The sequence below is a fragment of the Macrobrachium nipponense genome, chromosome 10, assembly GCF_015104395.2.
Source record: "Macrobrachium nipponense isolate FS-2020 chromosome 10, ASM1510439v2, whole genome shotgun sequence".
Taxonomy (NCBI): domain Eukaryota; kingdom Metazoa; phylum Arthropoda; class Malacostraca; order Decapoda; family Palaemonidae; genus Macrobrachium; species Macrobrachium nipponense.
Window position 1 is genome coordinate 101,858,928 of NC_087204.1, and position 25,426 is coordinate 101,884,353.

The following is a 25,426-nucleotide window of genomic DNA, read 5'->3' on the forward strand; positions in this document are numbered from 1 at the left end:
TGCTTCTCAAAACTTCCAAGGATCATCCTTGGTATTTGGGCAAAATTCTCAATTACTGGTATTTCCTTCTATTGCTAGAAATAGCGCTTCATTAGCTATATACATAATTTGCCTGGAAACAAATTTAGATACTCAAACCGCCTTCCTTTTCCAGAAATCCGAACCACACTTGGCAACACGAGAACGCGGGCATCTATGCAGGGCGAGGCACCTGCAGGGAGATGTACCCATGCCCCTTCGACGTCCAGGAGGTCGTGGGAATCAGGATTCCCGGTTCCCAGAGAATTGCCGCCGGCAGTAACGAAGTCAACGTCGACGATTCCTACTCGTTCTTCTAAGCTAAGGAGGAGAAATGTCCTGCTGGGATTCTACCTCGATTATTGTGAAGGGTTTTGTTTGTGTGTGTGACTGAGAATCCCTCAGTGGTGATGCCCTAGTAATACAAGTCTCAGTGACTGATTCCAGATGAGAATCCTTCAGTGGTGATGCCTCAGTAATGAATACCTCAGTGACTCTCATTCCGCTTTGGTCAGTGATGCTGTCTCAGAACTATCTCAGTGACTTGATTCCAGTTGGGAATCCTTCAGTTGTTGTTGTCTCAGTAATAGAAATCTCAGTGACTTGACTCCATTTGATTCCAGTTTTTCTGGGACGTGAAGGATTTGCCTGGAAATCTCTGTTTCCAGTTTTTCTGGGACGTGAAGGATTTGCCTGGAAATCTCTGTTTCCAGTTTTTCTGGGACGTGAAGGATTTGCCTGGAAATCTCTGTAAGGACACAAGACGACCAAGCAAGACTGATTTATGAGAAATTTTTGAATTTAGAGAGAAAATGTATGAAGTGTCCAGTAAAGCAGAAGGGAGATTAAAGGAATATGTTACAAAGAGGAATTCCTAACTCGCTAATCTCGGCAGCGAGGAGACCTGGTAAATTGATTTGTTTACACAGCTGAGTAAATAACAATAAACAAAATATGTTGATTTGCTTGTTCACAAAATCCAATATATTTTTTTTTAAATCAGCACTTTTTGTAAAATATTTCATTTTTATTTTTGTTTTTGTAAGATCCAGCATTTTTGTAAAATTTCCATTGAGGTTTTCACAAAATCCAGCATTTTTGTAAAATGTTCACTAGGTTTTGAAGAAAATCTAGCATTTTTGTAAATTGTTCATTCGGTTTTTCACAAAATCCAGCATTATTGTAAAATGTTCATTCAGTTTTTCATAGATTCCAGCATTTTTGTAAAATATTCTTTCTTCACAAAAGCCAGCATTTTTGTAAAATGTTCTTTCTTCACAAAAGCCAGCATTTTTGTAAAATATTCTTTCTTCACAAAAGCCAGCATTTTTGTAAAATGTGTTTTCGACTTTTTCACAAAACTCAGCACTGTTGTGAAATATTTATTCGGTATTCCACAGAAACCCATTTGTGAAATATTTACATCTGAATAAACCTTGGATGTTGACACATTATCAGTTGCAGATAATCTTGAAGAATTTCATGATGACTAAACTTGTAATTATTGTAAATTTTTCTGAGACTGATATAAATGTTTATTTGGACTGAGTATATATGTGGTGCTTGTAACTGTAAGTTCATAATAGCAATGGAGTTTATTCTACGTTAATGTTCAGTCAACTGCGTTGGAATTATGTCAATATGTAAATTCATTGACTTATGCAAATTATCCATTTTACTTTTTTTACAAATATGGTTCACTGAACTACTAAGCGTAATTATTTCCTAATTATCAGTCATTTCGGCCCCATATTAGGACACAGGAAAAAGCTATGAATGTGTTTGATATGAGGAAAACATTGTAAGTTAGAATAGAACATGCTTATAATACAAATGTCACTAAAAATAACACTAGGACATGTTTATCAACACCACAACTCTGAAAATTACATTAAGACATTGTCTGAATGACCTATAAACTTGAAATTTATAGGTCAGTAAAAGATAATGTATTTATAGGTATGTGAAAAAGAATGTGGATGTTCTACTATATTGTCAGTATCTCAAGTCAATGGCCTCTGTGAGTTTGCTCCATATGAATAGAGTTCATCTTTTGAAAATTACTGTGAGGCAGGATTTTACGGAGACACGTACAATCCAGTGAAGGCTTTCATATAGTGTTTTAATTCGATAATTCTTCTGATAAATGACTGGGTCTCACAGAGTAGTTTTACCACTTTTTACAGCTACCTCTCTTGACAAATAGTATCATTCTGCTCCACTGTTAATTGCCAGCAAATCTTAAAAACAAGAAAATGAATAGGGTTTTCACAGAGCAGTTTTATCACTTTACAGCTGCCTTTCTTGACAAAAATGGCAAAATATTTGTCATTCTTTTTCCACTTTTGATTGTCAGTGAATCTTCAGGAAGGAAATGAACGGTAACTTAATTGCATTTTTAGATTAATAAATTAAGCTACAGTTTGAAAATGACTTTAAATATTGCTGCTACCACTTTTGACTGGACAATACTACTACTTAGCTTGAAAATAATGACCAGGGTAGGTAGCCACTGAAAGGCATCTGTATTTTAATGACGTTTTAGATAAAATTAGACAAGACTGTGAAACTGTTCGTTCGTATGTGAGGTATATCGCTTCCGGTGGACTGTTTACGATAAATTCGCTTCAGTGACATTATTAGTGCCAAAGTAACCAAGTGATAGGGAATGAATAGTGAGGAAATATGATTAATATGAAGAAGTTTGTCGTATATTCTAAGGAACTGGGGGCATTTATTATTTTTTTTTTTCTTGTGCATTTCACGATTTCAATTAACTGCTGTGATTTGGTTAGTACACTCTTTGGAGACACAAAAGTGTACGCCAAGCGTAGGTGTTTAGGTGTTAGTGCCGATAGTGTACAGAGGTATTGTGCCTCCTCGTAGCTCTCTCTTACCTCGGAAAAGAGGTAACTTCATGCACGGAATAGTCGATAGTTTATCTCTCCCGGACCTGAGGTCGAAGCTTTTATCTGGATGGGAAAAATTCCTGATTTCATTTATGTTTCATTTTCTGTTTGTTTTTCCCAGATAATTTCGTTAGACATGTATTCCAGAATGCTGGAAATAAGAAGAGATATACAAATACATACATATATATTTATATGTATACATACATATACATACACATCTTACCCCTTGTCTATCATTCGAATATAAACATTCATATCGTTACTTATTGCAGTTCATCCCTGCTTCTTATCAAGCATATTTTATGACTTATGACTGGCAGCAGAGATAGTAAGTAACAGAAAGTAAACATTAGACATCCTATTTCCTTGTGTACGAGTTGCTAAGATATTCGCTAATGAGTTTTCTGGAGCTATTAACAGCAATAATTGGCCCCACTCAAAATCTCGGGCAGATCTGTGAAAGGAAGACTTACGAATGCGTCAGCTTTGTTCAGTTCTAAACACACCTACAAATGGCTGTCGTTTTGTTGTTGGCCGCTCTTTCTAATCTCTGACAGTGAGTCAGTGAAAGACTGACAGTATCCTGGGAAGTGTCAGTGCGTTAAGTGTCACTTAGTAAGCTCCGTAGTTTGCCAGCCGATTGACAAATTTTCCACGCTGCATTTGTGCTCTTAAGGTAAAACAGAATCCATTTGTGCTCGTATTCAAGGTGATACAGAATCCATTTGTGCTCTTAAGGTATTACAGAATCTACTTTTTTCCTCCTAAGGTAATCAAGGTATTAGATATCAGGAGAGTAATGTTTTTAAAGAAAATTAACTTTAATTTCAGAATTTAGCTTTTTATCAGATTTTACAGATATTTAATTCGCATTAGAGATTATATTATGGGACATATTTTTATCTTGATTTATAGTTTTCATGAATTTTAAGCGCTGTATGGCCATAGCTGTCGCGTCCAAAAATGTATTAATGTATCAGCCTGCGTCAGTGGTCTCACCATCTCCAGATATTTCATTCAGCATTCTGGAAGTGAAAATTGACAAATACCAAAAAAAAAAAAAAAAAAGTCAGTTTATGTGAAATATTTCCGTGATTTATCAAAAAAGAGCTATACAGAGGTTGTCTCTCTCTCTCTCTGTGTATTACGGCACTGAAAATATAGTCTAACTTTCCATGTCTACAGGGCATTTCTGTAACTTATATAGGCCTATCCTTACTGCTGTTGTAAGTATTCTAAGGGACTTTTTTTTCCTATATATATATTTTTTAGGCAATATACTTTCGTGTGTATTTTTGTAAGCCTTATTTATTTTCTGAATGTTCCGATTACTTGCTATGCTTAGCGTTTTAATTAATGAATCAGAACTGTAAACAAAGAGGAGAAGAGGTGGTGTTTTAATATACCCTGAAGAGTGAGGTTGTATTTAAGATGGAAGCCTTGCTGTGAGTTGAATTTTGTGTTGAAATTCACCATCGAAGAGTAATTCGGTGTATTTCCTGATTCAGTGGACTGAAGTGCCATATCCGGTTTGAGAACGTTATTCGCTATGATGCAGTGATGTTTAGCAATACATTATCCTGGATTCCTACAGAAGAAAAATTTCTGGTGATAGAAGTTCACTCTCGACGTGGTTCGGAAGTCACGTACAGCCGTTGGTCTCGTTACTGAATAACCACTGGTTCCATGCAACGTAAAAACACCATCCACAAACAACAAGAAAAAACATCAGGGAAACGTAACTGAAGTAAATCATTCAGAAAAGGTGACATCTTGGATGTGTCAGTCTCACGTCCGTTGGTTAAAGAGTTGAAGATCAATCAATTCGCCAACATTTTTCCAGATCTTTAGTCAAATGGTACTTTTCTCATGAACCTTTGTTCAAATGGCCCAATTCATGATGGGTATACTTTGATAGTGGTAATTACCTGTCTGGCTCTGATGTTCAAGCGATATCGCAACACAAATCACTGATTAATAAATATTTGCCGTTTTGTTTGTAATTATATAGCTTTTTAAAAGAGTAACTCCATCTAGGGAACCCATACTTGACTATGACAGCAACATAACTTAAACTTTTATTAATACGACTTACAATAGACATTGTTCTGGTACGACTAAACGATTTGTATTAATGTGTATTTATACATATGCACATACATTGTTCTGGGACTACGAAACACTTTTGTAAAAATATGTATTACCATACATAGTATATACGTACATTGTTCCGGTATAGTGATACGATCTTGAATTAATCAGAATACATGGTTCTGGCACAACTAAACGATCGTGTATAATGTGTATTAATGCATATACATTTACATTGTTCATGTGCAACCAAAGGATCTTTATGTATTGACATACATAGGACATTGTTCTGGTACAACTAAACGAACTTGTAATATGTATTAACACACACACATTGTCCTGTGTATTAATACATATAATTGTTCTGGTACAATAAACATTCTTTTATGAATATACAATAACACGTACATATACATTGTTCTAGTACAACAATACAATCTCGTATAATGTATATTAATGCATAAACATCTACATTGTCCTGGTACAACGACATCGTTCCATTACTCATAAACTATCTACCACAGGAAGTACATATAGAATTAAACAAAAGCGCGTCCTGTTTGGTCACAGGATATGTGCAATTACATTCCTACTAGCATCCCGTTAGCCACAGGATCTAACTCCTACTCACAGAGTAGAGAAATTTATAAAAATTGAACCACTGTTCATGATATTTCACTGAATTACCATCACAGTGTGTACTTAATAATACTGACGTTGAACGCATTCGTACAATAATTCCCTTGTCATTCAACGGGGACTGGTGGTCTAGGCCTATGCCTAGAAATAGGGTGAGGTTGGATCTAGGTTTAGAAACCCGGGAGAGTTTGGGCCTAGGTTTAGAAACCCGGGAGAGTTTGGTCTAGGTTTAGAAACCCGGGAGAGAGTGGTCTAGGTCTAGAATCTTGGGTTAGTTTGTGGTTAGGTCTAGGAACCCGGGTAGATGTGGGTCTAGGTCTAGAATCCCGGGAGGGTATAGGTCTAGGAATGAGGGTGTTTGTGTCTATGTCTAGAATTGAGGGAGTTTTGGTTTAGGTCTAGAAACCTGGCCGAGTTTGGGTGTAGGCTTAGAAACCCAGGCGAGTTTGGGTGAAGGCCTAGAAACGTGGGTGTCTAGGTCTCGGACTCCGGCTGTTTAGGCCTAAGTCTAGGAACCTCGGTGAGTTTGGGTATGGGTCTAGTCACGGATACGTTAATTAATCAGTATCTTTCCTCCGTCCTGAACACACTGGAATCCTTCAACGTAACGGAAGGAGTCTTTGTATGGACATATTAATCTCGTGACTGGAGGATTCCCTTGTCTAAACGTTCCTATACTTTGCCCCTAAAACTTGGGGGGCGACGCCTCCAGTGGGAGAGTCTCAGAGGGTTCTCCCTCTTTCTCTCTCTCTGTCGTCTTTCGTTTCGTATGTTTTTTTTTTTTTCGTAGTTTTAAATTTAATGGAGGTCATCTTTGCTGCTACGGCATCGACTAGGCCTAAACGAAGATTTACGGAGTCCGTAGCTCTATTGAACAGTCAGGGAACGCGCCGTCCTCCTTCCGCACGTAACGAGATGCTCCTTAATACCCTGAGCATGATAATAGTCTTGCGTTAATAGAAAAAAAAAAAGGAGCTCCAAGTCTTGTGTTCCGTATTACTTTTACTGTTATGCGATACGGCTGAACAACGGTTACGTAACAGACTCGTTTTTTCCCCCTTGTGGGGGGGGGGGGGATTCAATTTGTGCAAGATGGATGTACTGACAATCTGGTGTCTCACTCGAGTTTTAACCGTTTGAGTGTCGTTCTTATAACTTCATCGTCGTCTTCTTACCCCTCACGTTCTGACGTTCAGTTAATATAGTTCGTTCACTGTCACGTTCCCCCTTGCACGATCATACAGATATATAGACTGTTCGTGCCCAGTATGAGCCTAGAGTTCATGAAGAGTTGCCTTTTCAAGGGCTTCTAACGGCAAGGAATCAGTTCGCTTTCTTGTCCTTCCGCAGCGGGACGCCCTTGATCGTCGCCGTCGCAGCGCGAGATTTGGACGCCTGGGACCTCCGGCCTATGAGGAGGGGCAGCTGCTGACGTAGATTCGGCATCTTCATGGGCTGGGGCGGCGCCAAGCCCAGTCGGGCGTGGAGGTCTCTCTTGAACATCTGGTATCGGACTTTGTTGATCTGTGGCGGTTGGAAGAAAGATATAACTCCTTAACGGGAAACTCCTTAAGCTCCAAAAAGCTCGAATGAAACTTTCGGCAGTTTTTGCAAGCAAGGAATGTTAAGGAAAGCGAAAGGACTTGCCTCTATCTGAGCGAATCTCGACGGCTGGTAGCTGGAAGTGGTCTGGAAGCCTCGGTGGGTCAGGAAAGCTTGGTCTAGGACCTGGAAGGTGAAACCTCGACGGTGAAGTTCGTACACCTGTAGAAAATAAATGTTCTCAGCTCATTATAAAGAATATATGGGATATATTAGTAATTATGCGTATGGCAAAATGTTTACTAAACGTATCAGGTAGTCTCATTGAGAGATTAAAACTTTTTTAATCATACCATACGGGATATATTAGTATTAATGTATACTGTTTTCTAAGCGTATTAGGAGCCACATCAAGTAGTCTCGTGGCATGATTTAAACCTTTCACAACAGAACATGCGAGATATATACGGTAAGTAACTTTATACTTAAGTAATGGCAGATATGTACTCCGTATCGTTCATATTGAAAAACTGCCCGCCTCCTTTGGTAAATACAATAAAAAGTCAGTTTTTATTGAATTAGGAATGTTTTGTCAAGCAACTAGCAAAGCCACGTGTGCTGAGAGCTTGCTTGATAAACTTGTCCTCCACCTCTTCAGTCAGTCTCACTGTCTCAGTGCGACTCCAGGTAGGATGGAGTAAGGAAGCTGTTCCTGTCACAGTGTCATTAAGCATCTAATAATACTGATTAACTGTCCTGTGGTGAAGTTAATTCTATAATAACAGTGTCTTCAAGGGAACTCAACATAAGGACAGTGGATTACTAAGCCGGAAGGAGTATTTGGCGATGGTGAGGTTTTGAAAATTTTTATCTTTTATTAGAAACAGATTGGTTTGGGTGTTAACAGTAATTGTTGCGGTGGTCGTGTGTATATTTACGTATTATGGGGTATATAATAGAATATTATATATAATTATATATATTAATTATAATATATTAACTATTATTTACGTATTATGTTGTTATACATATAATATTATATATATATATATATATCTTATATACTATTTATATTATATATATACATCGTATATGCGTGTATATATATATATATATTTATATATATATATATACATACGTATATGCGTTATATATTATATAATATATATATTATATATATATATATATATATATATATGTATATAGATACATACGTATATGCGTGTATATATATATATATATATATATATATATATATATATGTATATCTATACTATCCTATACATACGTATATTGCGTATATATATATATATATATATATATATATCTATATATATATATATATATATATATATATATATATATATTGGCCATATACGAACAACTGGATATTGGTACGGCCAGCCGTATCCCTGATTGCGATAGATATTGGTATGGCTGTGAATTGCGCATGCGCGAACCCATGTTTACCGCCTCGGGCATATCGGTAACAGCAAGAAAATGACGACGTAGCACTGAACAAACGCAATAGACGTCTATGAAGAGTCAAACTTCCAGAAATTATATATCCGTAGGTCACGAACGAATCTCCTGTGCCACATATATATATATATATATAGCTCGTGTGTGTGTGTATGGCAACACTGCGTCCCGGGCTTTAGATAGTTACATTCAGCTTACATTCAACGATTATAATAATATCCTATTTCGAATATTAACGGTGTAATTCGTATACAGTAAATTATTGAAACACTTTTCAGTTGCAAATGTACGCCCAGATATCCTTTTATTTACCTAAAACTTACACATAGCGTAACTATCTAAAGCCCGGGACAACAGTGTTACCCATACAAAAACACCACAGGCAGATGGACAGATGAAAAAAAACAGAGTATAGGAATATATTGGATGACGGTGAGATTTCAGATCTGAGTTTCGTTACAGTTCATAAATAAACATTTTTGAGAACGAGGCTTCCGTCTCTTTAGAATAGTTTATAGTAAAAAAATTTCGGTCAAAATTGGTTATTATTATCGTCAAAATTGGTTATTATTATCGATCGCTGCAATTTATTCTTCCAGTCACAGCAGCCACTGTTATTTCCAAGCTGTAGTAATCTGTCATCTGAAAGCATTAGCCACTCCCTTCTAGCAGTTTCACGTGTAAATGTGTCATATGTAGACATAATTAGAAAATAAAATCTTCATATATAGCTATTAATCAAACAAAACCCACTACCTAAGGTCACTTTGATAACTCACCTGGCTACTCCTGGTAAACCCATACCCAACGAAGCGCTCGTCGAAGAGGGGCGCTGTGTAAGGCAGCAGGAGAATAGGTTCCCAGAATTCTTCGTAGGTCGTGATGTTGTACATCACTTTGTACTCGCCGTTGTCGTCACGACCCGGCTCTGCCTCCCAGCGCTCCAGGTGGGAGTTGCCCTGGTTTCTGGCGTACACCTGTGGGGCGGCGATGGGGGAGGGGGAAGAGATAAAGGTCATCAAAAGAAAGTGGGTGGTTCTGCAGGATTGTTCACAGTTCCTCGCAAAAGTGAAGCAATCATTTGTCATGATTATGGCATGAATATTCTAGTTTGTATCACGCATGATTTGATGTGCCCTAAGCCTGTTGCAGTTACAGAGTAAAGGGTCGTCAAGAAAGTTATTATTTATGCGGGACCGTGTACAATTATTCACAAAATGTGGAGCAACAAGTTGTCATGAGTTCTTGCATGAATATTCTTGTTTGTACATCACGTATGATTTGATGAGCCTTATGCTTCTGCTGTTTTGAATTAAAATATCACGACGTATGCCCTCCTTCCTGATAAATTTGACAAGCCTTAAATCTATACCGCTATTGTTATGAAATAAGCAAGCAATTATCAAAATTATTAACGGTTACAAGCTCCTTTGGGGCAGGTTGCTCATAGCTACCACACGGCCTAGATATACATCACCTAAACCTTCAAGCTTTGTCACCTGTCGTGGTCCTATACCTTCATGTGAAAGCGTCTCGCGTGACCCTTGAGGAGGAGGTGCAGGAGTTCCATCTTATCGCTGGGCGAGTAAGTGACACTGTTGTCCAGCTCGTAGACCGGCACCACGTAAGCGCACTTCTTGCACGGCGTCGGTGCGACGCTGTTGAGGAAACCGGTCAAGTTCTCGGCCATGAAGGACACTGGCAGCATATCCACGTCGATGGTCAGGGCGTAATCGCACGGGCAGGTCCTCCTGGCGAGGTTCCTCATGAGATTCTGAGGATACCGCCTTTCCCTCGGCTCCGTTTCGTCCCTGAGGTTCATGAGGATCTTGTTCGACTCCTCCGGGTCGTCGCAGTTCAGGCGGTGGGTCTGAGGGTGGGGCGTTGGACGAGGCGGGCGACCTCTCGTGTGTACGAGGTGAAAGGACACCCTTTCCTGGACGTTCGGGAAGCATCTCCTCAGGTAAGATATCATGGCAGACGCCACGGCGAAGTCTGACCCGGGTGCAAACACAGAAACTGACAGAGGCCCCGACCATGATTCCGCCTGCCACGCCACCCAGAATAGCCTGTCGACGGAGGCCTGTGTCACGAGGCACACGCGAGATTCGCTCGTTACCAGAGGCCAGTCCTGAGCTGGCCACACGAAAGCGTGTGTGGAATAGTTTCCAGATGTGTCCAGGAGACCGTAGGCCCCAAGAATGATTTCTCCCGGTGCGAGAGCAGGATTGGACTGAAATAACAACAAAATAACAGTTAAAATGAAGTTTCCAGTCCTACCAAGTAATGGCAAAATGTTTGGAAAACCCTAATCACTTTCATTTACTATGATTCTCATCCAGTACTTCCCATTGGAAAGCACACCAAGGAACATAAACATCTGTTACCAACAGGAGAATAAATTACTTTATAATGGAAGTCCAGTCAGTAACTCGTAAGGAACGATAAAGTTTTACGTGAGTAAACAAACTCTTTCCATTTATCCTTATTACATTGACAGATTGACCATAGCACAGCACAACATTATCTGGTACCAGAAGCATCTTATACTCTTCGGTCAAAACTGCCTCATCTTAACAGATAAGAAAATAAGTTACTTCATAACTTGAATGAATTAGAAGACGACATACCATAGACAGATTCCCGTCGTCGACAGGAAGCGTCAAGTATCTTTCGCGTATTCCCGACCTGTTTGTGAAAGCCGCGAGATTGACCAGGATTCCCAAGCCGGCGTTGAGGAGCACCACAGCCATGTTTACCAGGAGGAAGTTGCGCCGCCCACCCATCTGAAAAAAGGAAGAGGTTATGTTCCTCAGAGTAACAGGTCAGTATTGAAGGAACGAATTTAGCATCCCAGGATACTAGGTATTACCGGAATAGGATGTTATCCCAGGATATTATGGCATTCATGGAAGGGGACATTATCCCAGGGTACTGGTCATTTCTGGTAGGGACTATCCCAGGTTACCAGGCATTCCTGGAACGGCACATTATCCCAGGGTACTGGTCATTCCTGATAGGTACTATCCCAGGATACTAGGCGTTCCTGGAGGGGGACATTATTCCAGGATAGTAGGCATTCCTGGAAGAGCACATTATCCCAGGGTACTGGTCATTCCCGGTAGGGACTATCCCAGGTTACTAGGCATTCCAGGAAGGGGGCATTATCCCAGGGTATTAGGCATTTCTGGAAGGACACATTATTCCAGGGTACTGGTCATTCCAGGTAAGGACTATCCCAGGGTACTAGGCATTCCTGGAAGGGCATATTATCCCAGGGTACATAAGATGGAATGGAAGACAATTTATTTTGTACAGCTTAAAATAAGCGAAGGCTAATATTATAGAGAATGGCATAGTCTTTACCCTACATGTCATGGGTAATAAAGGCGGTTTACACGATCAAACGGTTCGAAGAGGTGTCAGACAGTCACACCAATTGTACATCAAACCTCATTGTGACTCTCGTTGTAGCAAAGTTACCACCGCCTCCCTTATCCCTATCGACCAGGACGATTTGATTGCCATTGGCTTAGCCTAAGGTGGCACAAAGGAGGAAAAAAAGTCGATCAAAGTGGACGAAGAACTGGTTGCTAAAAAGAGATCAACTTTCAAACCAGCTAGCTTGTTGATTTGATATTAGAGCCAGATGACTGGCGTAATTATTTGCGGATGGATGAAGAAACATACATTGATCTACTGACGCGTGTCACCCCTTTCATTGCGTATGAAGATACATCTATGACAGAAGCCATAACTCCACGTGAAAGACTGAGTGTCACTTTGTTGTTTAGCAACAGGCAGGTCTCTTAATGATCTGAAATTTTCAGCTATCATTTCCACCGGCTCTTTATATTCAATCATACCAGAAACGTGTGATGCTCTCTACAAGGTTCTTCAAAAGGACTATCAAGCTCTTTTAATATGTCCTGAAGAGCTGATATCCCCTTGCTTCTGGCTATTTTATTAGAATATTCCTTTCATTTTACTTTCCATAAGGCTGGATGATCTCTGCAAGTATGTATGAATTGCAGTAACACCTCCTTCTCGTTCCTCTTCCCATTGTTGTCCTCCATATTTCCGTCCTAAGTTGATGTGGTGACTCCTTGGTTCGAAGCACAACTGAAGTTTGACTTTGATGTTCGACGCGCGTTCTCACATTCAAACGGTTTGTGGACAATGAAGCCCCGCCCACGAAAGTCAGACCCGAACAGACTTCCTTCGAACCGTTTGACAAACATGTTCGACAACCAAATATCCCGTTCACACGTTCGAACATCACTTCGAACACGTTTGTCGAACCACGTTCGACGAACCGTTTGACCGTGTAAACCCCCCTTAACTCTTGGAAAAGTCAGATCGAATAACATGCTATTTGATAACCTTTATGAGAATACGATATCAAGTTTACGCTAAGAATAAGGTGAAGATATATTAATGTGAAGGCTTTACCAATGAAAAATCTTAGACTAACGATAGGTAAATGGACAGACTCAACAAAAGACTATATAAACCCAAATGGTCTCCAAAGGGAAATCAGTTATTTTTTACTCTTATTTCTAAATAATCTGTAAAAGAATAATGGGTTGTTTATGTATATAAATATACACTGTATTTCAGCCAATAAAACTAATAATGCTATTTTCCTTCATGTCTTCTGCAATTTTCATCATACGACTGCTTTCTGTTTTATCTGACGCTAATATAAAATCATTTTATTATTGTGTTGCAGCAAGGTCTGTGATAATAGGAAGGAAATCGGTCTACGGAAAAAGATATCGGTCTACGAAAGCAGCTGGGGTCACTGCTACGGGAAACTATGTCAAGATCGCGCTATGTGTAACATGTCGAGCGTCCCCTTCAGCAGCAGCAGCAGATGATGTCAGGTGAGATTAACAGCAGATGCTGTAAAAGCCGCTGGCTGCTGTGCCAACTTTTAAGGGGATACCACGAGGGAAACAGAGCGTGCACAGAATGCTTTTCGCTCATTGTTTGAGTCTGAAGGGAAATAAGGAAAGCGCAGACCTAGATTTTTGCTTTTGTTGGTGTTTGGCGAAAGGTTGGAGGTGCATTTGCTTACAGATGCAGTTTATCAACTCGTCTATTTCCCTTTGTGCTTGGTAAAAGGTTGTAGCTGCGTTTATTTATTGAATATTTATTTATCTACTCCAATCTTTTGCATCGGCCTAGGATTCATTCATGTCTCCTCAAACCTTTTGCATAGGCCTAAGCTTTACTCATTTATTGAGTAATTTCTCATTTATCTACTCAGCCTTTTGCATAGGCGTAGGACAATCATTTCCTCGCCCAAATCTTCTGCATAGGCCTAGGATTTCTTCATTTATCTGCTCAAACCTTCAGCATCGGCCTAGGATCTACTCATCGACCTTTACCGCTGCTCTAAATTATCATTTTTTATCGCCTCTGCCAATAGACGTCGTGGTGTTGGCTCTTTTGTTTGTTTTTCCTGGCAGCGAGATTACAAAAAAAAAAAAAAAAATGGCGTGTGGAATTTCATGAAAATCTGAGTGAAGGTTAAATGCTTCGTGACTGGCAACAGGTGATTACGGTTTTTTTGGGAGAGGGAAAATACTTTGCTAGGAGAGGGGGGGTTGCTGGGGAAGGGAGTAAGAAAGGAGTTGGGAGAGGGGGCCGGTTATTGCTCATTCAGACGTCATGTTCCCCAGCTATGTTGTTGCCAATTTCGGTGCTATTATCATCATGATTGCAAAAAACATCCAGACGTTTAAGACATAGATGGTTACGGTAATAAAAAAAACATTGATTCTTACTTTAGTACCGAGTTGGAAAAACAACAATGAGAGTATTTTTCGCCAGAAAAACAACGAACAACGCCAAACAATTTCCTTGACATTGCTTCAAGTAAGTTCTCGTAACCAGTTCCTCTGGTGTATCAGTTTAACAGTAAATTTTTGCTACTTCGTCCTCAGCTGTAGGTCAGAATGGTCACTGCTCTGGCCTAGAATTTACTTCTTGATTAATTTGTTTAATGAACTACCAAATTCAGCAGGCAAAATCCTCACTTATAATCCTAGAATTTACTTTTTGTAACCATTCATTCAATGATTTACCAAATTCAGCAGGCAGAATCCTCACTTATAAACTTTCATACTGCCTTCCTGTGTATTGGCTAGACCAATCGCCTCATATTTCCATTTCGTTTTACCCTTCACTTAAATATTATTGTCTCAGAGCTATTTTCATCTCCCTAACCCCCAGCTAACATTTAACCTTGAGGAAATTCACGTAAAATACACGAGAAAATTCCGTGTTTACACGGCCCGTATGTTAGTTGACTTAAAGATGGCCTGGTTAGAATCCTGACGCCAGATTCAGGCGGTGGAATATACAAAGCTGGTGAAGCTTTGCATGTTTTCTTATATAAGTCTTGGGTTAAAATATGCTTGTAATTAGATACTGTTAGAAAGTGTTTTAGATCCGGGTTTTGTTTTGCATGTTTTTAGTTATATAAGTTTAGGGTCAAAATTGATTTGCAGACACACTGTGCTTTAAATAGAGCGTGTTAGATCTGGCAGTGGTTTCTGTTGTATTATGTAACATTTCAATGTTTACAACGTCTTGATATCAAATGATGATTCGCTCGTATTTTTTTTATATAAGTCTAGGGTTAAAGAAAATTGGTTTACAGACAGATACAGTTCGCCAGCAAGTGTTCTAAATCCGGTTAGGGTTTCTGTTGTATTACATAAAGGCATTTCAACCCTTACAACGTTATAGTATCGACTGATTATTTAGCATGTTTTTGTTATATAATTCTAAGGTTGAAGTTGGTTTGCAGACATACTGTGCGTTAGAAAGCGTTCTAAATCTGGCAATGGTTTCTGTTGCATTATGTAACTGCATTTCAACGTTTACGACTTTACAGCGTCGAAAACTAAACGGAGTACTGTTACCACTCTTGCTATGTTTAACTTACAGGAGGAGATCTCCTTGTAAACAAGTGTACACTGTGAGTTATGTATGGTTTATTTTTCACGAGTTGGCCTTGTGACCTGCAAAACACGAGAGGATTTTGTTCGAAGTTTTTATATAACTTTTAGGATGTTGTATATTACGTTTAAGTTTGTGGTCAAGTCTTTTCTACCATTCTAATTCCTGCCAAGCTTTTTTAATGGCGAATCTCTACTTTTTTCACTTTTAACTGTTTTTCGTGTAATTCAAATCTTGGTTTTAACGGGATAAAGCCGTGAAGAGCAGAATATCCTTAAGACTAAAAAAACGTCCTTCAATCAGGTATACACACGTTCTTTAAAATTTTTCCATTCCCTATTTAATCCTAAATACAAATTGTCTTCACTCCCGATTAACATTAGTCTCTCTCTCTCTCTCTCTCTCTCTCTCTCTCTCTCTCTCTCCTTTTCTATTGGAGGGGGTTTAAGATATTTTTAGTTTAGTTACTGGTAAGCAGAGTTGAAGAAAACGTATAAAGTAAATTTTACTAAATATGAGGATAACTAAAAGTTTCTCTCTCTCTCTCTCTCTCTCTCTCTCTCTCTCTCTCTCTCTCTCTCTCTCTCTCTCTCTCTCTCTCTCAAGTGAATAATTATAATGAGTGGTTTCCAAATGTAATATTCCCTGAAAAGGCTATGCAGTGCTTCACGTACTGATAATCCTGCTATCTCTCTCTCTCTCCTAAAGTACAATAAGTGGCATTCACATAGAATATCAGTTTGGATGGCTACGCAGAGGTTCGCGTAATGATAATTCTCTCTCTCTCTCTCTCTCTCTCTCTCTCTCTCTCTCTCTCTCTCTCTCTCTCTCTCTCCTGGGCTTAGATGAATCTCCCTAGCGTGCGCTCATTGGCACCTGACACGAAAAGTTTCAGATTCCTTTGCAAATGTGCGGAAGATGCTGACCACATTTCAAGAGAATTGCTGTCGTTACAGGAGTGAGGGAGGGGTTGGGGTTGGGGAGGGGTGGGGGGGGACATACGCCCAAAACCAGACTCAACTGGCGCCATCAGCTGATATTACTGCAGATTTCGTGTTCGGTCTAATCGTTGCATAACGATGAAAGCATCGAGAAGGTTAGTACTAAGTCCATGTACGTGGTATAATATATATATATATATATATATATATATATATATATATATAATATATATGTGTGTGTGGTGTGTGTGTGTGTGTGTGTGTGTGTGTGTATGTATATATATAGATATATCATATATATATTATATATATATATATATACAATACAATATATATATATATATATATATACATATATAGTATAAAAGTACAAACATAAATACATACATACGTACATACTCGAAACAAAACAAAATTCATACACAGAAAAACAGCATGACAAAAATGCCCAATGCTTAGAGAGTGTATAGAATTACCAACCCCACTCCTAAACTATCATCCAAAATTGAAAGCCAAGGGAAATAGGTTAACGCTCGAAGGCTCTAAACATTTCTAAACACCGCTTAGGAGAGAGGATTCTAAAACCTCTCTGGCATTAACCTATATATAGTGTCGTTAAATCGTGTGCCCTATAAACAATAGATTGTAAAAAATTTGATTTTGATTTTTTATTTATTTATTTATTTTTTTATTTATTTATTATTTTTTTTATTTATTTATTTTATTTTATTTATTTTTTTATTTATTTATTTATTTATTTTATTTATTTAGATTTATTTATTTATTTTATTTATTTTATTTAGTTATTTATTTATTTTATTTATTTATTTATTAGATGTACTTTATGAAGCAATAAAAGAAGTGCTGATATGTTGCGATTATTATACAAATTAGCATCAAAATACAGTTAAGTATAGAAATTATAAGTAGAGGCTAAGACACTTATAAGTATATATTCAGGGCAAAAACACTGAAAGACTTGTGGTAAAAAGGCTGTGAATATATATATATATATATATATATATATATATATATATATATATATATATATATATATATTTATATATATATATATATATATATATATATATAATTATATATATATATATATTATATATATATATATATATATATATATATATATATATATATATTTATCTACAGCAATGTTACTAAACTTAATAAATATCTGAGCTAGTAATATCACTATACTTATATTTTTATGTGCCATTTTCCTTATTTTTGTAAAGAACATCTCCACATACTCGTGTCTCGTGTCCAATTTCACTTCAGATCTCTGATGTCTTACAAACAAAATTCCTTTCCACTGTCCAACTTCCCCAAATTAAAATTAATCTCGTAACATGTCCGTCCTATATTTTTCCAAGAACGTTCTTTCAAAGTATAGAGCCCTGGCTAATTTCATTTGCAGCTGATTTTTTTTAGGGAAATAAATAGCTTGAAAGAAGGACATTTGGCAGAGTGAGCACTTATAGCAAGTGGCTAGCAGCCAATAAGGTTAGGAAGTTTCAACAATGCACCAAAAGCATTGAGCGTATGGTTGTGTAATCTAATTTTTTTTTTTTAAGACTGTCCTTAAAATTCCCCAGAGAAGTGTCTTTATACTTTGCAGCTACAATCATTGACGAAGATATTTAACTGTTTCTGTCCAAACTGGAATCACAGACAAAGAGATTGAAGTGTTGACTTTCAAACTAGAATAAATGACCAAGATATTGATGTGTTTATTTCCAGGCTAGAATTGTTGACCAAGATATTAAAGTGTTTATACTTTCAAATTAGTCACAGCCCGAGGTATGTTCATACTTTCAAACTAGAATCATTGACCAATATATTGAAGTGCTTATTTCCAAACTAGAATCACAGGTCGAAGTATTAAGTTTATACTTTCAAACTAGAATCATTGACCAATATACTTAAGTGTTTATACTTTCAAAATAGAATTACAGGCCGAGATATGTTCATACTTACAAACTAGAATCATTGACCAATATATCTAATGTTTATACTTTCAAAATATAGAATCACAGGCGGAGATATGTAAGTTTATACTTCCAAACTAGAATCATTAACCAAGATATTCAAGTGTTTATACTTTCAAACTAGAATCACAGGCCGAAATGTTAAGTTTATACTTTCAAATAGAATCATTGACCAATGTACTCAAGTGTTTATTTCCAAACTAGAATCACAGGCCGAAGTGTTAAGTTTATACTTTAAAATAGAATTATTGACTAAGATATTCAAGCGTATATACTTTCAAATAGAATTATTGACTAAGATATTCAAGCGTATATACTTTCAAAATAGAATCACAGGCCGAGATATTAAAGGACATTGTAGCTCGATATATGTATATAAATCACGGAAATGTGAAATGACTTATAGATTGGCTACGTGCTGTCAAAAGCACTACAAATACTACCGGAGTCGAGGTGGGTTGATGTTGTCTCTAAACCAACTAATTACCTGCGCGCGAAAGGTATATGAGGGTGAGAGGCGACATGAACTTTTGCCTCTCGCGGTGGTGTAGTAGGTAAAAGCTTCACTGACGTTCCTGAATTTGAAAGGATCCTTGGGTTCGCGCCCTGGTCCAGGCAAGTCTATTATTGAAAAAAAATTCCCCTTCGGTTAAGCATATATGAAAATATATTAATTCCGAGGTTAGAAGCGAATTAAGTATTAAATTCAGGACATTGTAGCTCGAGATGTATATATATATATATATATAGATAGATATATATATATTATATATATACATTATATATATATATATAAATATATATATATTATATATATATATATAGTATGGATGTAAATTATAAGATTCAAGGAGAATAGTTGCTATAGGGTAGTAATGCTCTGCTCACAATTACATACAACTGAATAATCATTATCTTTTGAAAAGTAACTTGGTCATGTCAACAGTCATCAATATCGAAGGTATATCCCTATAAATACCGAAAGGAATTTTCCTGATTTAATTATTGCTTAAGTCGTTTTATTATATAAAAAAAGTTACATTTCATCATATAGTATTTACAAATATGCGTTTATGAAAGTATCGAGTTCAACAACTTTGTCGAAATCCTTACGAAATTCCAGTCAGCATTTTTTCACTATTTGAAAAATGATATTTAAGATAGTTTCCTTGATCTTTGGAAAATCCTATTCCCACATCCTTTCAAAACAGCTCCACGCATCCTACCGACGCCCGTGTGGGCTAAATTGTTACGCCTATGAGGTGCAAACCCGCCCTTATCAAGGATAGCTATAGCCATAACCATTTCCCTAATGTACACAATCATGTGATCTGCACCAAATGTTTTGCTCTTTTACCGTACCTCCATGCCCACATCCTATCCTCTACCTTGCTGTTCAACTTCTCTGATTAATACTTACCGTATATTACTTAACGCACTTAATGCAAATGTGGGGTGTTCTTCCAGTTCCTTGGACTTTATATGTAGTTACTTTTTGTATCTATTTATTTTGCTGTCCAACTCCCCTTTCCAACTGTCCTGAGAGCTAAATGGCCGAAAGTCACCTCCCCCACCCCCTCATCCAACCACCCACCAAATGCTTGGCTTTCTAAAGCCTAAATTTCATGGTCCTTTCATTCATACAACTTGGATATTTGCAAATATTTGGGTTTGAATTTCATTGGAGTTTGAAATCAATAGGGGGAATTATTCTTTATTAAATATATAAGTAGCCTTTTTTATCAGTTGTGATCGCCTGCTGATTCCAATATAAATACAGTATTCCTGTTCAAGTATGTGATGTTTTAATTTTATGTTTTTATAAGATGGTCTGTTTATATGTTTGTGGTGTGTAATAAATATTTTTCTGAATTTAACATGAGTTAGTAAACAATTTTTAAGTAAGCAGTTTATTTTAGCAAAACAATTTTTCTGGAAATTTTTTTTTTGTAAATAATTTTTAGCAAATAATTTATTTAGCAAACAATGTATCTTTAAGTAAATATTTTTTTGGCAAATAAGTTTTTGTAGCAAAATTTTTTAGTAAATTTTTTGTAGTATATGAGTTTTTAGCAATTTTTTTAACAAACAACTTTCAGGAAACATTTTTTTGCAGTAAACTATTTGTACTTAGCGGACAATTTTTTTTTAGCAAACAATATTTTAGCAAACAATTTTTTTTTAGTGAATACGTTTGAATTTTACTTTCGGAGGTCAAAGCAGTCAGTCAGCATGAGGCTGTAACTACTGTTAGTTCAAAACCAATGAAAAATCTACTGTACCACAATTTAAACGAACGTAAATGATAGCTTTTATTATCATAAAGTGTATAGTTTGTCCTGAAATGCAAGTACATAACACTCCCTTAAGGCGTCAGGCCCTCTGCATGTCTGGAGTTCAGAAAATTATAGTTCAGAGACTATAGTTCAGAGAATTATGAGCATCACGCCACCCACATTTTCCTGCAGGCGTCCAATTGTTGTCAGTGAGTGACTATCTCTCTCTCTCTCTCTCTCTCTCTCTTTCTCTCTCTCTCTCTCTCTCTCTCTCTCTCTCTCTCTGTTGGGTGGAAGAGAGCTGACATACACACCAGGCTACTAATATAAACCCACAGACCTTTCACAGAAGCTAAATGACGAGAATACCTAAGAGAATGTAGTATGGCACAGCTATGAGCCCCAGACCTACACTTGAGCAGTGTGGTCGCAAGATCGCTTGCTATACGCCTACTGACAACATCGAAAAGCTCTCTGATTGACAACGCCGGCGAAATAACAGGGAAATGTTGGAAAAAGGTGTGGCAGTACCGTGTCATTCTAAGGAAATGCTTTCTTGAGTCTTGAACCCTCTGGCTTACTGATTACGATGACGTCTTGAAGAAAGAAGAAGAATCAGTGAGATTCCGTGGGTAGGTCTCGCCAGCCTCACGTGGTTCCGTAGTCTCACGTCCTTTATGTAAATCCTTCGTTCTAACTCGATCCACGATCGACAATGGCCTTGCTTTCAAGCGCTTTGGGCATAACCACGTGCACACTTTCTCTCCAACACTCGCACAGCCCACACTAACATTACCTCCGCCAACACCAACACCGAGAGTTTTAGTTCGACATCCTCCTCCACCACCACCACTGTGCCTACCGATGTTGGTGCCTACCTACCGTTCGAGATCTTGGCACTGGGCATGCTTAGAGGGCGTGTCTCCCCTGTGTGCCTTGGCAGAGAGAGAGAGAGAGAGAGAGAGAGAGAGAGAGAGAGAGAGCTACTGGCATGTCTTCCCGGTAACTAGTTCAAAACATTTATACCCCCGTTCACCCGGTTGGAGATCTGGTTCCTCCTCCCTCAGTCGGTCATTCAAGCTGTCAGTGGTGCGGACGCTAATGGCTTCTGTTTAGACTCGTATATTTCTATCGAAAGCTTTTCCGTCAGCTGTCAGTTCAGAGAGAGTTATCAGGAGCCGTCAGTCTAAGTAACAGCAGCAGCATCATCGCCTGATATTTTATATCATTTAAGGAGATTCCTATAAAAAAAGGACAAAAACAGCCCTATAGAAAGGTATATTTATCAATATCAAGTAAAAAAATCAGAAATAATATTCATCCCAGAGAAAGTTACTTATTTTAAAAGTATCAGCAGCATCGCCTGATACCTTATACCATTTAAGGAGATTTTTTATATATATAAAAAACTAGACCTATAAAAAGGTATATATATATTACAACCAAGTTAGAACTCTTATTATCAAGTCACTTACATTTACTTGAAAATAAGCTGTTCGAGAAGGAAAACTTGTACGGGAAATAACAGGAAGGAATGCTTCAGGAAACCGTGGGAGTAGTACGTAGATACGTATAGAGGAAGACATGACGAAGAGGAAAGACGACCAATTTTTATTATTATTATTATTATTATTATTATTATTATTATTATTATTATTATTATTATTGTTGTTGTTGTTTAAAAGTAGCTAACGAGGCAGAAAGGCAAGAGACAACAGATAGGCCTATGTTATTATCATCATTATTTGTTCTAAGGGGTTCATAATAATAAAAATGTTAAAAATTCGTGTATAACTTATAAACATATTATGAAAGCTTACTAAGGTCACCCTCAGTCCAAAGAAAAATTATTATTATTATTATTATTATTATTATTATTATTATTATTATTATGTAAAAACACCTAGATAGATAGATGCAAGGGACAACAGATGGTCTATATTATTATTATTATTATTATTATTATTATTATTATTATTATTATTATTATTATTATTATTATTATTATTATTTAAAAGCAGTTAACTAAACAGAAAACAATGGTACAACAGATAGATAGACCTATATTATCATTATTATTATTATCATTTATATTATTATTATTATAATTATTAATTATTATTATTATTAGTATTATTATTATTATTATTATTATTATTATTATTATTATTATTATTATTATTATTATTATACTAAGGACGCCAATTTTAACCTCGATTAAAACTGTGTTTTCAAAATTTCTCCACCAGGCAAATGTGCGAAGTTCAAAGCAACCTTGACAAGGAAGATCCCTGTAGGATTATCACAAATTATAAAAAAGTGGGATGATGAAGGATCCTAATCACGCCCTTGCATTGTCTGGGAGTCCGTCACTCCTGTGACGTCTTTTTCAAATCGAGCAGGAACTGGGAGGTAAGTCTATTAGTAACAAGGCCTTCCTATTGTTAGACTGGACGAACTTTGTCTATTTTCGAGGTTAGGAATTTATATTTATGTATAAACAGTTTTATCCAGCGCCAGGTGGTGATGTAATAAGCAAGGTAGCAACATACAGAGAGAGAGAGAGAGAGAGAGAGAGAGAGAGAGAGAGAGAGATGTTAGTCGTCATGGCATGCTATTGTTGGGTAGGTCTAGGGGGTGAACGGCGCCTTAGTGGCGGCCTTACCATTCAAACGGAAGCGTCTGGCTTTCTCTCTCTCTCTCTCTCTGATGTATGTATGTATGAAACATACAGTGCATAAGCATGCGTGCTGAACAAATACGAATGCTAGATACGTCCCGTTGTTATACGACTAATCTCTCGTATTTACCGAGAGAAAGATTACAGTCGTTAATTTCATCCACTTACCAGAGAGAGAGAGAGATGCCTCCTTACGCAAGAAGGCGCTATATTAAGCTATGTTGGATGCGTGGGGCTTAACAGTGCCAGACTTGGGCTAGGTTATGTACCTTGGTCTCTCTTCTGCTGTTTTATCCCCTTTGGTACAAGCAAAGCAAGGTCGATAACAAGATGGCTTACACGGAATTTTTAAGCAAAGCAAGGTCGATAACGAGATGGCTTACACGGAATTTTTAAACCCTAGTACTACTCGGAATTTTGTGTCGTATCTAGCTAACATTCCTTTTTTATGTGACGTTTAGCGGCCGTAAGGGTTGTGTTAATGGGTGCTATTTGTTCTATGGTAATGTACAGCTTCAATTCCATCATTATTCCTATAAAGCGAAGCTTTTCACACAGCTTTTTCGAACGAAATAATGCACGAAATTTTAGACGCTTGCGTGTTGCTTTTATTTTTTATTTATTTATTTATTTTTCGCTCAAGTCCGTTTTTATGACTTTTAGCGGTAGTTAAGGTTGCGTGTGGCCGCTATTTGTTCTATGGTAATGTACGAGTTGAATTTCATACTTATATAACAAAAACAAGCAAAAAGCTTCCTTGGCGAAGTATTACGTAAACATCATCTCTCAACAACACGCAATCTCAAGTACGTATCCCGAGCGATTAACAATAAACATATTTTTTCTCCAGTTAATTTAAACAATTTCTCCAGCGGTTTCGTTTTACTTAAGATCTTCCTGGTATGTTTAACGACGAAGGAGGATTTACCCACCGGGCATCTTGCTGTGGACGTCCGGGGAAGGGCATAAATTTTAGCGATATATAGTGAAATGGAAGATAGGTCTAGCTCTACCCAGTTTCATATCACTTAGACAAACTGACGTTAAGTTGTCCTGGTGTAATTTATACGTAGTAAAGCAAATTTGCTTGTCCTTTCTTCGAATAAACTTCATTAATGTCCTATTTTACACTTAAATAAGAGAAAAAAAATAATGAAAAGCACATGTAAACCATAATATTTTTATATATGACCAAACTTCTCGCAGAGATACTATTTTGTTGTCGAGATAAATTAACATTCGTAACGCCTAAATAAGGCTCCATAATTATATCGTTTGTAGAAAGAAGAGGAGGGAGGAGGAAGATGTGTCTTTCTGCAACAACTTGCGTTTTGAAGGTTAAGTTAAATAAATAAATAAAAGGGTTTAAAAACAGGAAGAAATACACATAGAAAACGGAAGAACAGAGCCACCAATGTTTACACTCCGTTTTCTATGATGAGGCGCCTGGCTGGTTATAATGAGATCACGTTACTTTTTCTTTAATATTTCTGCTGGAATTTGTAAATACTCACTTATAAAAAAGTCTAAAGAAAATAAGATAAAAAAGAATAGAGGTCAGAAGTAGAGAGGTTAGTAACCTGGGATTTGTCCGTACGGTATAGTTTGTTCTGAAAAGCGATAAGATTTTATATACTACACTCAGAATATTAACGCGGTTTAATTACTTCCGTGTTCCACTGACCATGGAAAGTCGAGGTCGACATTAAGGTGACCATATTGCGTGGTTGGTGTAGCTTGAGATAAAGAAATAAAATTTCTTTCGTATTCATTATTTTACTGAGATTACTGAAATATTACTTGGGGTAAGATTGGGTCTAGTTATAATGGATTTTGATATTTTGTGTTCTCATTTAAAGTATGTATTGGT

The 25,426-nt window shown here is 37.3% G+C and overlaps 3 protein-coding genes across 8 annotated transcripts in view; 2 read left to right on the forward strand and 1 right to left on the reverse strand.

The window, feature by feature from the left end:
* LOC135223827 (uncharacterized) overlaps positions 1-1,867 on the forward strand; it is a 58,511-nt gene extending 56,644 nt beyond the window's left edge. For both annotated transcript variants that reach the window (XM_064262691.1, XM_064262692.1), the window contains one exon: positions 155-1,867. In XM_064262691.1, coding sequence (XP_064118761.1) covers positions 155-338 — 184 coding nt within the window. In that variant the 3' untranslated portion in view covers positions 339-1,867. The remainder of the gene's footprint in view (positions 1-154) is intronic.
* Positions 1,868-2,002: 135 nt separating this feature from the next.
* Positions 2,003-25,426, forward strand: part of LOC135223825 (beta-1,4-glucuronyltransferase 1-like) — a 36,396-nt gene continuing 12,972 nt past the window's right edge. Inside the window, exons 1-3 of one of the 3 annotated variants that reach the window (XM_064262684.1) lie at positions 2,003-3,606; positions 13,417-13,570; positions 23,126-23,288. The gene's annotated coding sequence lies outside the window, so the exon portion shown is untranslated. Of the gene's footprint in view, positions 3,607-7,883; positions 8,052-13,416; positions 13,571-23,125; positions 23,289-25,426 lie in introns of those variants that run through there. The other 2 variants (XM_064262685.1, XM_064262686.1) reach the window with 2 other exon arrangements.
* LOC135223826 (beta-1,4-glucuronyltransferase 1-like) lies at positions 4,996-21,814 on the reverse strand. 3 transcript variants are annotated; one of them, XM_064262688.1, is made up of 6 exons: positions 21,408-21,814; positions 11,315-11,470; positions 10,201-10,917; positions 9,464-9,661; positions 7,308-7,424; positions 4,996-7,184 (listed from the first exon to the last, which is right to left on the reverse strand). In XM_064262688.1, the coding sequence occupies exons 2-6, from the start codon at positions 11,468-11,470 to the stop codon at positions 6,984-6,986; spliced, it is 1,389 nt and encodes a 462-aa protein (XP_064118758.1). In that variant the 5' UTR covers positions 21,408-21,814; the 3' UTR covers positions 4,996-6,983. The 3 variants fall into 3 exon arrangements, with proteins under 3 accessions (XP_064118758.1, XP_064118757.1, XP_064118759.1); XM_064262687.1 differs by having other exon boundaries at positions 21,458-21,813; XM_064262689.1 differs by having other exon boundaries at positions 21,673-21,801.

Excerpts from the sequence above, each read along its gene's own strand:
- LOC135223826 (XM_064262688.1), bottom strand. The coding sequence starts at position 11,470 with ATGGGTGGGCGGCGCAACTTCCTCCTGGTAAACATGGCTGTGGTGCTC. Across the intron at positions 7,425-9,463 it reads GGTTTACCAGGAGTAGCCAG|GTGTACGAACTTCACCGTCG; the intron begins GTGAGTTATCAA and ends TATTTTCTACAG. Across the intron at positions 7,185-7,307 it reads CGAGATTCGCTCAGATAGAG|ATCAACAAAGTCCGATACCA; the intron begins GCAAGTCCTTTC and ends CAACCGCCACAG.